At 44.2% G+C, this 19,031-nt stretch overlaps 1 protein-coding gene across 1 annotated transcript in view; it reads left to right on the top strand.

The window, feature by feature from the left end:
* mdn1 (midasin AAA ATPase 1) overlaps positions 1-10,666 on the top strand; it is a 113,002-nt gene extending 102,336 nt beyond the window's left edge. Inside the window, exons 95-102 of the mRNA XM_084313776.1 lie at positions 262-351; positions 462-577; positions 1,887-2,061; positions 2,411-2,484; positions 2,582-2,696; positions 5,650-5,716; positions 8,935-9,077; positions 9,431-10,666. Of these exons, the coding sequence (XP_084169902.1) occupies positions 262-351; positions 462-577; positions 1,887-2,061; positions 2,411-2,484; positions 2,582-2,696; positions 5,650-5,716; positions 8,935-9,077; positions 9,431-9,616 (966 nt within the window). The 3' untranslated portion in view covers positions 9,617-10,666. The remainder of the gene's footprint in view (positions 1-261; positions 352-461; positions 578-1,886; positions 2,062-2,410; positions 2,485-2,581; positions 2,697-5,649; positions 5,717-8,934; positions 9,078-9,430) is intronic.
* Positions 10,667-19,031: the final 8,365 nt, after the last annotated feature.

Below are 19,031 nucleotides of genomic sequence, written 5' to 3'. Positions count from 1 at the left end.
ATAGCCGATCTCCCCAAAAGGAAGGCCAAGCAGTTAGCCAGGTACTGCTCAGTATCAGCAATTATAGGAAGCCGCTCAATTTGGAGGAGACGTTGTTACCTTTTCCCATGATTCTGCCGTCCATGCACCTTGTACCTGACTGTTCTTTCATAATTTTCTGACTGCACTCGCATTGTTTATGTCCTTTGTATGAGGCCTCCTTGTACTTCTGTTCATGTGGACATAAATAAACACTGTGTACGTGTGTGTACGTGTACACAGAAGCCTGATCAGGACCCAGAGGAGATCAGAAGAGAGATGGAGCTGCAGCTGGAAGCCTGGCAGAAACAGGCTCCAGGAGATCGGGAGGAAGTGAGAGCGCTTTGGGAATACTCACCTAATCTTAGATCCATGTTGATGTTTTTGTTTTTAGTTTTTTCCCCTCCTCTCTAACTTTGTGTTTGATGCGTCCCCTGTTCCAGGAGAGCGCGGCGTCGGCCATGTGGCACCAGTACCAGACACTGACCTCGGCTCTGTCCCAGCAGCTGTGTGAGCAGCTCCGGCTCATTCTGGAGCCCACTCAGGCTGCCAAGCTCAGGTCAGTACAGCAGCACCCTGATACTGTGTGTGACATGACTGCTGCTGGTGTGTGAGAGGCTATTCGTGGGTGTGAAGTTGAAAAGTTGATGTTCTAGTGTGATGTATTAGTGTGATGTACTAGGGTGATGTATTAGTGTGATGTTCTAGTGTGATGTATTAGTGTTTATGTTTATTTAGGATCCCCATTAGCTTTTGCACTAGGCAAAAGCTATTCTTCCTGGGGTCCGGCACACACAAATGTACAACAACATTCAATACATTACATCATCATCAACATCAATACATTACATCAACATCAACATCAGTCACATCATCAATTACATCACTATCAACATCAGTTGTTTTGTATTGTACAAAATATCCACCAGCAAAAAGCATTCAAATAAAATAACTAAAATCAAACAAATAGTGCTTCCTGAGCAGCACTCACCGCCATCAACTTAAACACAATCAACAGTCAACTGGTTTTCACCTCTATGCCATAATGGCTCAGTGCATGCTCGTCAGCAGATGGCACTTTAACTTCCTCTTGAAGGTAGCCTTGGATTCTATTTCAGCTAAGTAGCTTGGCAATGAGTTCCATTCCATGATAGCTCTGTAAGTCACAGAAGATTTTAGTAGATTTGTTCTCGGTTTAGGTGCCATTAGATGGCCTGACGTAGCTTGTCTAGTCATATGGTCATGTTCCTCTCTTATGTAAACTATATGATCATAAAAATACTGTGGTTTTTTGACAACTTGAACATTTCTGAGAAAAGTAATGAGACAGGATTGCAGACGTTTCTCAACCGGAAGCCATGATAATTGTCTGTGCATAACTCCAATGTTAGTGCGCTTTGAACAGTGGAGAGCTGTTGTGTGATGTACTAGGGTGATGTATTAGTGTGATGTACTAACTAGTGTGATGCATTCTGCTTTTGGACAATGTGCTGTATTACAACTGAGGTTGGACATGGAACTTTGTTTTATATAGCGCCTTTCAGAGGACCCAAGGTCGCTTTACATAGGGGGGGGGGGGGGGTGACAAATTAACAAACATAGTGGACAGACACAACATATACATATAAAGTGAAAGTTATGTACTGTATGCCAATTCCACCCAGCCATTTGGCAGGGGAAATCTATTAAACAAATTGTATATTTAAAAGAAACCATTTTGGCTTGTAGAAATGAAGTGTGAATTTTTTTTATTCACCTGCCACTGTGGCGGGTCGAGTAAGAACCTAGTCCCCTGCCTGATTACACCTGGGATTTAGTTGCCGGTTCGACCTCCTCACCACATCCTGACATCTCTGCTCCTCCAACAGGGGGGACTTCCGCACGGGGAAGCGTCTGAACATGAGGAAAGTCATCCCCTACATCGCGAGTCAGTTCCGCAAAGACAAGATCTGGTTGAGGAGAACCAAGCCGAGTAAGAGAGAGTACCAGATCTGTCTGGCGATTGATGACTCCTCCAGTATGGTGGACAACCACTCTAAACAGGTAAGACACCCCTGAAAGACAACTATTACTACATCAGCGGTGAAATTAGGGGTCTTTGATGAGGGAATAGTTTAATTTCACTATTTAATTCACTAGGAATTACCGTATCCCCATGAGAGAATACATAAGAGTGACTACTCTAATCATAGGTTTCACTATCTCCAATCTTATCGCCTCGCCTACTGTATAGATAAAGCTATAGAACGGAACAAGTTTCTTCTCAAATGAGACCAAATCTAATCAAATGGGGGTCCTTGGCATGAAGAAGGTTGAGAACAACATAGCATTACATAAAACTGATGGTCTGATGACCTGGTCCTCCTCTTCCTGTGTTTCCTGTGTGGTGCAGATGGCGTTTGAATCCCTCTCGGTAATCGTCAACGCTCTCACTCTTTTGGAGGTCGGGCAGGTGTCTGTGTGCAGGTAAAACCACTCACTTGGGGAAACAGAATAGCGTCCAAACACACGTGTCTTCGATGACTGGCTGAGATGTTGATGACGCGTGTTTTTATGTTTTCAGTTTTGGAGAGACGGTACAGCTGCTCCACCCTTTCCAGCAGAATTTCACCCACGAGTCGGGTGCTAGAATACTGAGGCTCTGTCAGTTCCAACAGAAGAAGACCAGGATAGCCCAGGTAGGTGTTCTCCTGCATCAGTCTTCTCACCATGTCAAGCAGCGAATCCACTACTGTTAATAGAGATGTTTTTAGGTTTAAAAAAAATTAAGAAATTAATAAAAACATATCACTGACCAAGCCCCCTTGTAGGCAACACAGTCTCATCATAAGACGTAACTTAAAGTACTAATTGACCACAGGAAAAAAGGTACAGAATGTATGTTATGTTATAACCATAAGTAATATATTTACATCTTGTATTTAAGTAATATATTTTACATTTCGTATCTGCAAAAGTCCAAAACAAACACTGTGACCGGGAGTCAAACCAGACATTATTGTGGCCGTGGGCGAGTGCTCTCACCACTAGACTAAAGTGGTCCGCACACGGCGGGCTGTTTTTGCCAGGCGACCGATTTTTTAAGCGAGCCGACCGACAGATTTCTATCGCCTCCATTGTTATGAATGAGACAGCCCACACGGCAGAAGATTTTGAAGCGACAGTCGCGCAGCAATTTCTGTCGCCTGGCTAAAAATCGCCTCGATCCTATTTTTTGAGGCGACGGCAGGCGACACAGCAAGGACAATGAGGAAATAACATGACTTCTACAGTAGAAGTAGTACAGAAGTTCTACTGGTGTATCATTTGTACACCATTAATGTATCGATACATTCATTGATCAATAACCTACGTATTATTACCATGCTACTTATGTTCATTATTATTAACCCATTCTCTGCCACCACTTTGACCATCCTAAACCATCCTCTGCCAGCGCTATTTGTCTATGGAGATGTTCACCTTCTTTGCAGGGCTATAACTTTTTAAATTGTATTGCTAAATTGACATTACTATGGCCCATTCAACATCAATTATCTATCGTTCAGGATGTAGGAACGTTTTACTTTTTCATTCACACATTCATACTAAAATACCGTCTAGAGTATAAATATGTTTTTATCGTTTTCTGCAGTATTTCATAGAACGTGAGATATAGGCATAAATGCATATATTAGATTATCAAATGCAGTTTGATACCGATCCATGCTATATTACAACATTCAACTGTACATGGTCCTAAACGTCATGACTGATCATCTACGGGGGGGGGGGGGGGGGGGTCGTTTATAATTCAACGACCGACGTTAAATGATTTATGTAGTATGGGTGATATATTGATCAGAGCAGTTTGTATCGAAAATGATAAAGAAAAACGCTGAAACTCACGTCAGTCTCCTCGTAGCGTTGGGCGATGAGAGTGGAGCAAACAGATCCCAATTATGTGATGTTGATCGATGCGATCCATTTCCGGTTTGTATATTACTAATACACGTCCAAATCATGTTGATTATTGAGTTATGGCAAAGATCCATATCCACGGTGTCTGTATTGAGCCCCGGGACGATAAACGAGTGGCCGGACGAAATTAGGGGACGGACCGAGCTCCAACGGGCACTTCCGGTTTGGCAACTCGCCGATCGGCCACCAGGTGGCAGTATTGAAGCGTTGCAGAGTTGTGCTGGCTCAGACAGCATCAGCCAAGACTCTGTGGGTGAAATATGAATACCATGACGAAAATATGAAATATTGATCTCTTACGGCGTGATTGGCAGACAGCGCATGGCGGAGAAACCCGCCTTAACACGGTATTGGCGGAGAATGGGTTAACAGGAACAATTTAAATAAATAACATTAGTTGGAGAAGCTATAGTGGCCGCTTGTCATTAACTAATAAATGAACAATGCGCCACGATGTGTTTTGTGCGCCACGATACTAGTGTTTTTATACTCTGGTAAGAAGTTGTGGATGTTGACAGAGTTTAATGTCCAGGCTGCAGCTGATGTGGTTTATAAGGTTTATTGTCCAAAGAAATTATGGTTGAGAACAAAACAGCGTCTTCCGTGACAAAACATCCTCTCTCAGCAGCTGCATAACAATACTTGTCCAATCGGTGCCTAGTGAACGTATTGTAGCGATCAGTCATGCAGTAATGTCAGGAAGAATGAGGAGAGGTTGTATTCGTATATGGTGGTTTAATTCCAGCTCAATATGGGTTTTACAGGTTAATATTCCCTCGTAATGCACAACACAGCTACCTGCTAACCTAACATCCGGTCCCGGCGGTCCGTCCTCCTATATCTCCCGGGGGGAAACACCCCCCAGCTAACTTAGACAGAGCGACACATATAGCTTATTATACCTGTGAACGGTCGCCTCTGGTGTGGGGGGCCAAGCGATTGTCGCCAGGCGACAGGCGATCGCATCGCCAGGCGATGTCGGTCGCTCGCCATGTGCGGACCACTTAAGACACCCACCCTGATACAATCACCGTAGTACTATGATGATGGTTCGTTTTAACGTTTAACGATTATGGTTACGATATAAAGCTAGGGTTAGGGTTCAACGGTTATGGTTAGTTTAATGTAATGTTAGGGCGAGGTTATTGGAAAAGTGTGTCCCTCTTGTGAGGTAAAGGTACTTGCCTCCCATGTGAGCCCCCCGGGTTTGTTCCCCAGCAGGGGAACTCAAAGGTTTTCTGAAAATGTTAAAAGTTTAGATTTTTTGAATATGTAATATGTACTTATTTGTAATATGTACATATTGTACACTTTCGTAAATACGGCAATATATTACTTATGGCTAAAACATAATGTATAATATGTACCTTTTTCTTGTGTTCGATTAGTACTTTATTTACATATTTTAAGTGACATTGGGCTGTCAGAGGACATTCAAAATGTTTTCAACACCTGTGCTTTCGTGTCTGAGATATTGTCTCCTGTTTGCAACACTAGTTAGCATTTGTTAGCAACGCTAGTGCAAGTCAATAGGGTATGGAACCATTTCTTTCAACTTTGCATACAAAACAATTACATTCACATCTCTGAGGTTGTGTAAGAGCAGTTACTGGCATACTCTATTAAGCTGCTGCTGTTGTTGTTGTCTGATCCTCTTTCTCTGGTCTGTAGTTTTTGGAGACCTCAGCCAAGATGTTTGTAGCAGCACGGCAGCAGATCCCCGGATCCATGAACTCAGGTTGTGTGTGTGTGTGTGTGTGTGTGCGTGTATTAGGGATAGGCATTTGAAGACATATCTATATTCATATATTTCAACCAAACTACCCAAAATAAAGTGTGAAGCTCACTCAAAATGTAGCCTAAAGGGCTTCTGTGGTTCTCACCTTCACTAAACAAATAATCATAATAAGACTGTTTTCCATTTATTTATTATTTATCAAATAAATAATGAAATCCAAACCATGTGTTAAATGTATTGAACATAGAATACATAAAAATCAATCATTAGGCTGAATCAGTGCAGTTGACACAAACAAAACCATCAGTTATAGTCAAATACCTACATCATTTTGAATAGTCAAATAAGCTCCATGCATTAAAGCGTTCCGTCTCCAGACGGATTTCAGTCTTTTTAATCTTTTTTTCCGTCAATTTGATTTGGAGTCTGACGGAATTGGCTACCTGGTATAATATGTTTGTAGATGCGTAGGGCATTTTGACCATTCTAACCAATCAAACGTGAGCTTGACGCACACACGCTGCTCACAGTGCCCTCCCCCTCACAGACCTGTCTTGTCACAGACCCGTATCATTTGCACCGAAGATAGCAAGCGTGCAGGTCCTCTTTTAACACCACTGAAGCATTAAACAATGGCCCAGTAAACTATTCACTTTAGTTTACTACACGAGGCGTTCTCTAACGTTATCTAGCTGGCTAGCTGATAGCTCATAACATAATTGAAATTAGTTTTTGAAGCTGTGGCTAACGTTAGCTAGCTACCGTTCTTCGGTTGGCTAACGGTTAGCTACCTAGCAACTGTAGCTTGCTAATACGGGCTGTCCTGGCTGGCTAACTTTTATTTCGCAATGGAGTGGAGCTAACTAACTGTACAAATCGGTGTGATTGGCTGAGACTGTATTTTGTACGGTTGGCTGCCTGGCTGTTGTGGATTTGGATAGCCAGCTAGCAGCTAACATCAACTCAATGTCAACACTATGTTGACACTCTGAGCGAGTTTGCCGACAGCAATGTAACAAACAATATGGTCCGTGCGGAACCATTATCCCCAACACATAGTTATTAGCTAACGTCAGCATAATAACGATAATGGAAGGAGTAAGCCGGCCACTAAAAAGAAAACACACGCAGTGTTCTCAGACGAAAAGGATGAGCGGCACCACCCAACAAAAGAAAGTTACGAGAGGATGGAAGTTTGAAGATAGCAGTGTTTCAAGAGACTGGCTAGGCTACAGTATGATGCGGGGGCTGTAGACGTGGTGAGTTGTTAACTTGTTCCGTGTTCCGCAACTATGTCAAAAAGAAAAACAGAAACAACACATTTGTCATTGTCGTGTTACTTCACAGTACAAATATGTGAGTCCTCTGCTGTGGTTGTGAGTATCCTTTATTAGCTTAACTCCGTAGCAACATCACAGGTGTATCTGTAGACGGTCTCCTCCCCACTGTATATTCTCTCCCCACCGTATGTATATTTTTTCTCCCACCCACCCTAATGTACATAATCTCTGTTAGGATCTATGGGTAACAGTACTGTATATTTGCATATCGTATATGTCACAAATGTAACATTACTATATACCTGTGTATGTCATGTATGTCCCTATGCCATAAATGTTGTGTATGTCATAAATGTCACTATGAATTGAAAATGGGGGACCTTGATGTAAACAAGACAAACGTCTTTCTCTGGTCTGCATCCCCTTAACAATTGTGTGTATTGAGCCGTACTGTATTGTACCCATTCTGCAATCTGTTAAATATTGATTGAGCAGAATCGGTACAATACAGCACATCTCAATACACACAATTGTTAAGGGGTTGCAGTTGCAGACCAGAGAAACTTTCCTCTTGTTTACATCAGGGTCCCCCATTTTCAATTCATCATAACATATATGACATACTTGACATACAGATAGATAATACTGCTACATCTATACATTTATGACATACCAGATTTACAAATACAGTATTGTTTGTGATACAATAAGAGTCTAAAAAAGAGAGCATATACATTTGACGAAGAAACTGTACATTGGAGGAGGTTGGGTGGAGGGGGGGGGGACTGTACATTGGAGGTGGTTGGGGGGGGGGGGGGGGGTTGGGTAGGCGGGGTGAGGGGGGTAACTGTACATTGGATTATCGACGAAACCGAAACAAGTAGGCTCCCTTAAAACGCCAACGCTATTAAGAAGAAATACAGTGGAGGATAAAATAAGAATATGACTTGGCCTGAAAAAAAGTTCAGTCAGGAGATTTTTTTTTGCTTTAATCCCTGAAGCTCCCTAGTGTGTGTGTGTTGGTCAACATAATTTGTGATAAGCTGAGACCATTTTGGGGACCAACTATACTAGCTGTTGGTTGCCACTTAAATAAATAATGGAAACATTACCACATAGATCAGGTTTGATCTTGCTTGCAAGAGAATAACAGCTACTGTTGCTGAAAATAATACAAATATAATAATATGGAATAGCATAGATCTGTATTATGGATACGTGGATGACATTTTGTAACAGGCTTGGACACTATTGACATTCACTATTGAGTCACACTCTCAGCCCCAAAGCAGGCACCAATTGAGTTTAATTCCCTTGCCCAAGGGTACTAAGGCATGTAGTTGTTCAGAAGCTAATTCCAGCTGTCACCTGTCATCAGTTACAGTATGTAGTCTACATCATACGCAGGTATATGCCTTATGCCCACTAGAGCCCACTATAATTTTCCTTATGACCACTACTCACTACTTGCTTGTCTAGCACATTACATTACTTGTTGTTATAATGTGAATGCAGCAGTGGTGGCAAGTAATTTACTCCGTGGATACCTGAACACAGAGTAACACCGCTATCACAGACTACCGCGGCAAGTAACTTGCACTACTGTCTGTTCAAAATAAATGAAAAGAAACCTAGCCTTATACAGTACATTTGGGATTTTTTGTTGCTTCTTTCCTGTTGTACTGAACTCGTACCGAACTGTGACCCCAAAACCGAGGTACATACCGAACCGTGGCTTCTGTGCACCGTTACACCCCTACTCATTACTCAAGTCATTAGTACATACATACTGTTGATGCATTCAATGGAATTGTGGTACTACAAACCACATTGTACCGGTGTTATCAACCTCCCTCTCAGAGGCTCAGCCAGCCAGGATCCTGTAAAACACAAACACTGTAGCCAGGGAGACTGACCTCTGACCTCCTCTCTCCACAGAGACGGCCCAGCTGTTGGTCGTCGTGTCGGACGGCAGGGGGCTCTTCCTGGAGGGTAAAGAGAGGGTGATGGCGGCTGTACAGGCGGCTCGCAGTGCCAAAGTGTTTGTCATCTTTGTGGTGCTGGACAACCCTAACTCTAGGGTAAGGGAAGGTTCATCTAAATGTATTTCTGCGTGTAGTATATGCCAGTGTAACAGATTTTTTACATTTTATTGTATTAACGTTTTATATAGATTCTTATACAGAGCATCTTTCAGCAAGTGCAACAGTGGAAAGAGCTCAAATTCTATTATTGCCAAGTAGCTTGCACCCAAGATGAGGGCAAATTGTTGCTTCTCAGTAGAATAGCCTTGAGAATACCTAGCTAAAAATGAAAGTAACCTACAGTAAAGAAGTACGAGCACAAAGACAAACCAAGCAAAGTTGTTGTTTTGTTCTTTTTGCTTGGTATGTATGTTTTTCCTGTGTTGTTAAAATTCTTGGTCTTTCCTCAGGACTCCATCCTGGACATCAAGGTGCCCATATTCAAAGGCCCGGGAGAGATGCCAGAGATCCGCACTTACATGGAGGAGTTCCCCTTCCCTTTCTATGTCATCCTGCGGGACGTAAACGCCTTGCCAGAGACCCTGAGCGATGCACTGAGGCAGTGGTTTGAACTCGTCACAGCCACCGACCTGTAGACCAGCGAGAAGCCATTTTGTAAAGAGGGGGGCAGCAGCCAACTGCACAATGCCACTCTGCTGCTAGCCTCTCAACCAGAACTGTAAAAGAAAAGAGAAAGAAAAAGGACTCAAAAAGACGGACTTGTCGCTGTACATGTGCCTTTATTTTCTTATTTTTACTCTCATTTTAGTAGACTCTGTAGAGTTTGATAGCAACCTTTTGCTGTATCGTCTTTGTCATCAGGGGAATTCTGGAAGTTCTTTTGTAATGTAACAAGGATCGCTTTAACTTGCACGTCTAAACGATAGAAAGAAGAAAAAAAAGAAAAAGAAAAAAAATAAATGTGATTCCCTAGCGAGTGAAACACCTCAGTGAAGAGTTGTTGTTAAATACCTCTTTCCTCCTTGTACTATACCCCTTTCCCCTCCTTTCACGTCGTGTGGATGTTGTAGTCAGTGTTACAATGGTCATCAAGTCATTCTGCTTCAGTTCAGTGTCAACACATCAACTGGTGTACGTCGGAGCTGGTCAGATTTGTGGAAATGTGCTTTTGAATAAGTATAAGAGCACCCCCTTCATAATATCACGATAAAAACATAAGCATGTTGATATGGTCTTGATTGACATTTAGAGTAACTCAAAAAAACGTGCCTTGGAGAGGAAATTGTATCGCATTCGCATTTCACACCTAAAATCAACTGTTGGGATGAACGGTTACAAACCCAGTCATTAATATAACTATGTAAAAGTCAAGATTTTTAGAATTCAGTTCTTATGCACTTTGAAGCACAGGGACTGTTGAATTCCAGTTTTGATAAATGTTCCAATAATAATTTTCTTTGTGGTCGTAAGAGACATATCAGTTATGTTCTTTCTACAACCATACTGAATGTGAGTTCTACTTACATCTGCAGAAGACAACTAAGAACTCATCACTGTGTCTGTTGGGAGTAGGCTAAGGATGTTTATGAAATGTTATTCACCAATGTGTTTTGTAATGTGGACATACATGTAAGCAAACATCAATTATATTTAAGAAGCTGTTTCTTCATACCACCATGATGACACATAATGATGATAATAAACCGTTTCAATTATGTTTTTGTTATGTTTGTGCTTGTGCACAATGATCTCTGCTGGTTATGCTTGTTCTCCTCCAGTCCACAAGAGGGCGGCATACACTTGACATGTGCACTCTGGTTGGATGTCAAACTTATTTCCGTTGTGCTGTATGACAATACGTTTTAATCTAATTTAATTTAGCATATAGCTCTCAGAGGCAGAGACTGAAAGCTCCAACACACTCTCCAGCCTCCCCTCTGCAAGCTCTGTGTCACTGTGTTGTACAAGTGATGGGGTCCTTCTCCTTCCATACAGGTCTGGGGTTGATAGAAGTTTGAGCCCTGTGTCTCTTTGGTCCTTCGGTAGTAGTAATATCTCTCCTAGCCTTGTCCTCTGGTGGACATGCGACGGTAGTGTGATGGAATGGTAACACCCTGGCTTGCTGAACAATATCACGCTCACTAACTGGGCTGCGAGGGTTAACTACAGTTAAGTAGTGGTGTGACGGTTAGCAGCAGCAACACTTGATATAACTACCAGCACTTCCACTCAACTACCAGCTCTTCCACTCAGCTACCAGCTCTTCCACTCAGCTACCAACTCTTCCACTCAGCTACCAGCTCTTCCACTCAGCTACCAACTCTTCCACTCAGCTACAAGCTCTTCCACTCAGCTACCAGCTCTTCCACTCAACTACCAGCTCTTCCACTCAACTACCAGCTCTTCCACTCAGCTACCAGCTCTTCCACTCAGCTACCAACTCTTCCACTCAACTACAAGCTCTTCCACTCAACTACCAGCTCTTCCACTCAGCTACCAGCTCTTCCACTCAGCTACCAGCTCTTCCACTCAGCTACCAGCTCTTCCACTCAACTACCAGCTCTTCCACTCTCTTTGTTTGTCTCTGTCTCTGTCTGTCTGTCTCACATTCAATTACATTTTGTTTCAGGTAAGTATGACAAGATTTCAGGTAATCGGGTAAGTATAGGATACTACTTTGTATTATGTTTCAGGCATTCTATTGTCTTAATAACTGTTATTCATTGCAATACTTGTCTACATTTTATGTAAGATACACTTCAATAGGGGCGCCCCAGTGGCGGACCACATAGCGCGAATGTCTTCCCCCCCACTCTGTCTCCCATTCCTCCTCTTTCTCTCTCTACTGGACTGCCCAGTAGAAATAAAGCGATAAAACGCCAAAAAATTAACCTTAAAAAAAAAAAAGATACACTTCAATCCATTTAAGGTTTTCGTTACATGAATCTCTCTGTCTACACTGTCCAGATAGATTCCTCAACGTATCTCCATGTTGCTATATCTAATTGCACCGACCGTTTGTTTAGTGCTTGAGGCTCTTCAGTCAGGCACAGTACCTGACTGTCAACATACCAGCTGAAATCTCTGCGAGGCATTTTGGCCATTTTGGGTTGTAGCACCAACTGAAGCTGACAGGGAAACATGTCTCAGCTCGCAGCTGGCCAAATTGAAGAGCCTCAAGCCCTAAACAAAAGGTCAAATCCAGCACCGGTACAGGTGGGCCCAGATGGCCGATGGGTCGTGCCTCCGAGAAGGGGAGATGGAACAAAAGGTCAGAGGGGACTGGGAGGAGGTGTACAGAACACCAGTGTGGAGGGTGGCTTGCTGATGGGATCCCCCAGGGTGGACAGACTGAACCTCATTAGTATAAGTATAAGTCTTTATTTGTCATCAGATTAATACACACACACGCGATGGGCGACCCACAGGAACACACATGCACCGAGTCGCTGATTAAATGTTCTCTGCACCTCCCATCCCATCATCCTTCCCCCCAAGGGCAGCCGGGAGTAGACAAGGGCTGCGGCGAGCGCCGCGCCCGGGGACCAATCCAAGTTCTCCTGTCCGTCTTCGTTAGGGATGCGACAGCGTTAGCGATCTGTGCATGTTTTTCCATTGGGTTTATCTTATCGGGAGGGGAAACCCCACCTGGGTAACTGGCAACACTGGCACTCTCACAAACACCATAGACACAATCCTTCATATTGGGATCGCAGATGATGGTATCTGCCATCTTCTCTACATCTTTAGTGGACAGAAGCCCACTACTAATGAAAAGGCTAGTAGACATGAACTGCAGGTTCTCGTGTGTCTTGCACTGACATGTTTCCCTGTCAGCTTCAGTTGGTGCTACAGCCCAAAATGGCCAAAATGCCTTGCAGAGATCTCAGCTGGTGTGTTGACAGTCAGGCCTGATTGAAGAGCCTCAAGCACTAAACAAAAGGTCATAGCAACATGGAGATACGTTGAGGAATCTATCTGGACAGTGTAGACAGAGACAGGCAGAGAGATGTATGTAGCGAAAACTTTAAATGGATTATATACTTACCTAAAATGTAGACAAGTATAGATAATTTTCCCTCGGGATGAATCAAGTATTTATATTTATTCTATCACAGGTGTGATGCAGCAGGATGGAGGTATAAATCCAAATGAGGCTTTATAACCAATTTATTAAAAAAATATTATAATAAAACGTGTTACATACATATTGGTAAATAGTTTACATGACAATTGGATATGTATCAGCATTTATATGTATTTCCATACATTTTGTAATAGATTTTCCACCCTTTTAGGTGCATGTTCCACCCTGTTAGTTTTATATACCTAACAGGGTGGAATATTTTCACATCTCCCGTAGGTGCTCTTTGAGAGTGGTTTTGAAAGTGGGTAGTGATTCACATTCCTTTACAGCTGTGGGTAGGGCATTCCACATTGATTCCACATAATTGCGAAACGTGTTTAGTCCCTTGTTTGAGCCGAATCTGGGTTTAACATGATTTGTGGAGCTCCCTCTGGTGTTGTGGTCATGGTATTCACTGACCTTTGGGAAGTATTTTGACATGTACATGGGTACCTTAGTCGTGTAGTGTATCTTGTAGACCAGGCCCATTGCAAGTTGCTGTACTCTGTCGTCTACTCTAAGCCATCCTAGGTTGTCAAAGTGGGCAGGGGTGAGGTGGGTTCTAGGAGTAAGGTCAAGCAGTAGTCTGACCAGTTTGTTTTGTGATGTTTGTAATTTAGTTTTTAGCGCCTTTGAGGTGCTTTGGTACCATGAGGTGCAAGCATAGTCGTAGTACCCTTTGTAAGATTCTGATCAAACTGGCCAGTATCACGTCTTCGTCTGTTTGGCCCTCCATCCAATTCCTCTGCGTTGTGTACTTTTTTTTTTTTTTTTTTTTTGATCTTTTTCCCCCTCCATTTTCCTCCGATTTTCTCCCATCCCAATGTTAGTCGTATGCCAATTCCCAGTCCCTTCCTGGTCGCTGCGCACTTACCCCCCACAGTCAGATCATCTGGGAGAGTGGAGGCTACCACGTGCTTCCTCCGACACACGTCCAGCCAATCACCGCTTCTTTTCACCTGGCAGCGCGGATTCTCATCGAGAGGGCGTAGCGTGTGGGAGGACCACACTATCCCCCTCAAGTCCTATCCGCGCTTAGCAGGCGCCCCGACCGAACTGTAGGAGTCGCTGTTTACAACGACCCGGACCCACCCCGCCAGCTTCTCCCACCCTCTAATACAGCCAATTGTATTAGTGCAGACGGCCAGCCAAGCTGGTGACAACCCCGGAGCTGTGAGCTGGACTCGAACAGGCGAATCCAGCTCACAGCTCCGGGGCTGGTGACGAACGCAATCTCCGCTCGGCCACCTAACCGCCTGCGTTGTGTACTTTTAATGGTCCTGACGTCTCCGATACTGGTAGATAAGATCCTTATCTTCCCCGTTAGTGCAATCCATAAACCATACTAGTTCTCCACCGCCGTAAGAATTCGACACTTTTTTTTTTTTATTGCTATAAACAGAACCTCATAATCAGATGTTATCAGATGTTATCAAATTGTATCGTCCTTGAAGAGTCTATTCTAATGATCTCTCGGTGTGTTCAGATTGTCCTTTTGTTATTCAGTCCAATAGTGGTCAGGCCTAGTCGTTAGCCTGAACCCTCCTTGTGTTAGCCGAAGCTAATGATGTCGTGGCATTCTTCCTCAACCCCCCCCCCCCCTCCCCTCTCGTGATAAGAGGAGAGAGAGTCCTCTGTGTGATCTCAGTCCTACTCGCTCTCGGTCAGATTCTAGTCTGCTCAACACCCGGAAACACCGTTCGACTTATAGATGTTCGTCGTCGCAACGACGGCCCCGCCTTCTGGTTGTCATGCGACGTGTTGTCATGACAACTGCTTTAACCTTTACACCATTAAACTTTCATTAAGATGAACCTCTCTCCCTCCTGGGCCTACAGTACACTCTTATCAGTTTGTTCCTGCGAGGAATGCAAAACATTGGGCTGACTGCTAAACATTCTGCTGGCTACTGGACCACTGTTCTATCACTCTCTTCATAGGCAAACCATGCACATTTTGATCTCTCTGACCCGGCAACGTTTTAGCTGTGGTCATCTCCCCCAATCTATACATCACATACATTGAATAAACCCTGTTTCTCTCATTCCCCCCTTTGATTCTTAATCAACCTTCAGAATCAACAACTACTTGGTTTTTCAATTAATTATACCCCAAAAATGGACTCATAACAATTAGGGCCCCGCCGTCTGCTGTTTTGCCTTGTTGTTTTCCATTACCCGCATCACACCCAAACCAGAAAGGATAAACAACGGTCAGGGAGGAGAGAGAGAGAGAGAGAGACAGAGAAAAACCCAGATTGCAACTTTTCAGACGACACACCCTAAACCCTTCGGCCCCCCTATTCGGTACCCCACGTCCAAATCAGAGCGCTCCCTTCCCTCTCTTACAGTACACCTCCCATCTTGGGCCGGTCCCATCTTCTAGGGCAAGGGCCCCTTTCAGTGACGGCTCCTTTCCTGAGCTGGTCCCCCTTCCAGGGCGCGGTCCCCTAGGCAAAAATGTCTCCCCTGGTCTGCTACTGCTCAGTGTCTCTGGCTGTCCTCTCCACATCTGCTCCTCCACCGCCGCCGTCTCCTCTCTCTCGTCGTGGATGATCTGTGTACCAGGCGTCGGTGCCTGGCCCCTGCGGCTTCCTCCTCCTCCAGTCTGTCTCCTGGTCATCTCCTGGTCATCTCCATCGCTGTCGGTGTCTCCCCCCTTTGAAAGCAGAAACACAACACCGGCAGTCGTCTGTCCATTCGACTTCCCTTGTTTTGCTATTAGTCTACCACCTTCTCCACACCCATATCTAATCCTACAGGGCTGTTCCCTGTTTTGTTGTCTTCCGGCGTGACACCAGCAGCTAAACGATACCCACTCGGCGCTCTACGTTTGTCCCACGGGTGACCCCCAGCGCGCGCCAGTTCTTTCTGGTGACGTGTCCCCTCAAGACTCTGCCTATTTATTAGGTGTGAGAAGGCCCCACTGGACTTCCCTCTTTATTCCATAATTAACCCATTCAAATAACTGCACCTCCTCTGTCTGTGCAATTCTTATTTAATCCATTGTATGATTAAACTCTATCTAATATTATTATTATAATAATAATCCACTCTCTGTGCTAAATATTCCCCTATGGGCAATGAAAACTCCCCAGCACTACCCCCCCTCCGCCACTAGGTGGCGACCTACTCCTCCTCTATGGTGGTTTAGTTGACGTGTCACTTCCTGGTTCTTTATCTGTTGTTATCTCCTCGTGGTCCCTTTTGCGGCCATCTTGACTCGCTCATAATGGCTACTCTCTCACAAACAAAACGAACGCTGCCCCTCCTTCCAAGGCCTAAAAACACCGCTGTTTTCCTCTCTTTCCTATCCATTATCAGGGGACGCTTTCTCAGACTAATACTCTTGCCTGATCGGACATAATACACACTGGTACAATCTCCTTTCGACTTTCCTTCTGTTATGAAAACAGTCCCGCCATCAACAATTTTTCGATCTGATTCAAGCGCCCCCCCCCCCTTTCCTCATCTCGCATTTACCCTCCTTAAACCAAAACTGTGCAGCCTGCCTCGTTTGCTTTTCATTCTCTGTAGATAACACCCTCGATTTTCACCATGGCTCTCTGCTCATATTATTACAGCTGGCATTCTCTGTCGCTACTTATTTACGGATGCACTATCTTCGTTCGTTTTTATTTGGCTTAAAAGATCAAAACAACCATGTGTGCACAGTGAACTCACATTTTTGATCGGAGCGCTGTTTCCCCTACAGCGCTGGTTCGCCTCCTGACCGCTCGACTCGCCGCTCTCTCCCAGGGCTGGCCGGCCTTGCTTCGATCATGATTCTCCCACACATTGATGACTGTTGTCCACTGTCGCCCCATTATTGAGAAAGTATTTATCCGTTGTTCTTATCTCTTGCAAATCCGGCTGTCATCAACAACCAACTGTTCCCGTTGTTTTAATCTCTTGCAAATCCGGGTCCCAACGGCATCAACTGTAAGATTCTGATCAAACTGGCCAGTATCACGTCTTCGTCTGTTTGGCCCTCCATCCAATTCCTCTGCGTTGTGTACTTTTAATGGTCCTGACGTCTCCGATACTGGTAGATAAGATCCTTATCTTCCCCGTTAGTGCAATCCATAAACCATACTAGTTCTCCACCGCCGTAAGAATTCGACACTTCGACACCGTGAAATACCTTATGAGGAGAAGCGTTGTTTTATTGCTATAAACAGAACCTCATAATCAGATGTTATCAGATGTTATCAAATTGTATCGTCCTTGAAGAGTCTATTCTAATGATCTCTCGGTGTGTTCAGATTGTCCTTTTGTTATTCAGTCCAATAGTGGTCAGGCCTAGTCGTTAGCCTGAACCCTCCTCGTGTTAGCCGAAGCTAATGATGTCGTGGCATTCTTCCTCAACCCCCCCCCCCCCCCCTCCCCTCTCGTGATAAGAGGAGAGAGAGTCCTCTGTGTGATCTCAGTCCTACTCGCTCTCGGTCAGATTCTAGTCTGCTCAACACCCGGAAACACCGTTCGACTTATAGATGTTCGTCGTCGCAACGACGGCCCCGCCTTCTGGTTGTCATGCGACGTGTTGTCATGACAACTGCTTTAACCTTTACACCATTAAACTTTCATTAAGATGAACCTCTCTCCCTCCTGGGCCTACAGTACACTCTTATCAGTTTGTTCCTGCGAGGAATGCAAAACATTGGGCTGACTGCTAAACATTCTGCTGGCTACTGGACCACTGTTCTATCACTCTCTTCATAGGCAAACCATGCACATTTTGATCTCTCTGACCTGGCACCGTTTTAGCTGTGGTCATCTCCCCCCAATCTATACATCACATACATTGAATAAACCCTGTTTCTCTCACCTTGAATGAGTGCTCCTGCCAGAGTCTTCAGGGTATTCTTGTTTACCAGAGAGGAGATCCGGTACAAGAATCTAGTTTGTTGGTTGACTTTTTTTATTACATTGGATGCCATTTTGTCACAGGAAAGATTTGCCTCTAGGATGGAACCTAGGTATGTAATTTCATCTTTCCTTCTTACAATATTGTCACCCACTGTAACTGAGAAGCCGTCGGTCTTGCTGAGTTTGTTATTTGAACCGAAGAGAATGGACTCCGTTTTACCCAGGTGTAATGATAGTTTGTTATCAGCGAGTCAGGTGCAGATTTTGTACAACCTGTAACTTGTTCTTGTCAGAGACCAGCAGGGCTGAGTCATCCGCGAACAGGAACAAGTTGCAGTCAAAAGCTGACGACATGTCATTTTGCATAAATTAGGAACAGTAGCGGTCCTATGCTTCCTTGTGGAACACCACAGCTCACTGGGAGGGGGGGGGGAATAGAGTACCGTTTACCTCCACCATCTGTTCTCTCCCCTCCAGGTAGGATTGCATCCAGCTCACTGATAGACTATCAAAACCAATTGCTTTTAGCTTGTCAATCAGAATGGAGTGATTGACAGTGTCGAAGGCCTTTAGTAGGTCCAGCATGACCATGCCGCAGTATTTGCCCGCGTCCACCTCTTGTTTGATGTGGCCGTTCAAATAGAGAAGGCATGTGTGAGTGGAATGGGATGTTCTGAAGCTAGATTGGAATTCGTAGATTACATTTTTTTGCGCAAGGTACTTTTCGACCTGTTCGTATACTATTTTTTCCATGACTTTCGAGATGGAGGTAAGAATAGAAACAGGGCGGTAGTTGCCTGGGGCTAATTTGCTGCCCTTTTTGTGCAGGGGGGTTACTCTCGCAATTTTGAAGTATTTGAGTACGTGTCCCTGTTTTATGGAGAGGTTTATTATGTGTGTGATGACTGGGGTGATGGCGGCTGCTGAGTCTCTGAGGAATTTGGAGGGGATCTTTTTTTTTATTGTTTTTTTTTTAAGATAATGGTTGAAGAAGTGCGTCTTTAGTCGACGGCGAAAGATTGGACGGGTTTTGGCTGTCCTAACTGGGGTGGGTAG

This window comes from Notolepis coatsorum (assembly GCF_963971535.1).
Source record: "Notolepis coatsorum genome assembly, chromosome: 5".
In the NCBI taxonomy this organism is placed as follows: Eukaryota; Metazoa; Chordata; class Actinopteri; order Aulopiformes; family Paralepididae; genus Notolepis; species Notolepis coatsorum.
This window is presented reverse-complemented; position numbering and strand designations above follow the sequence as displayed.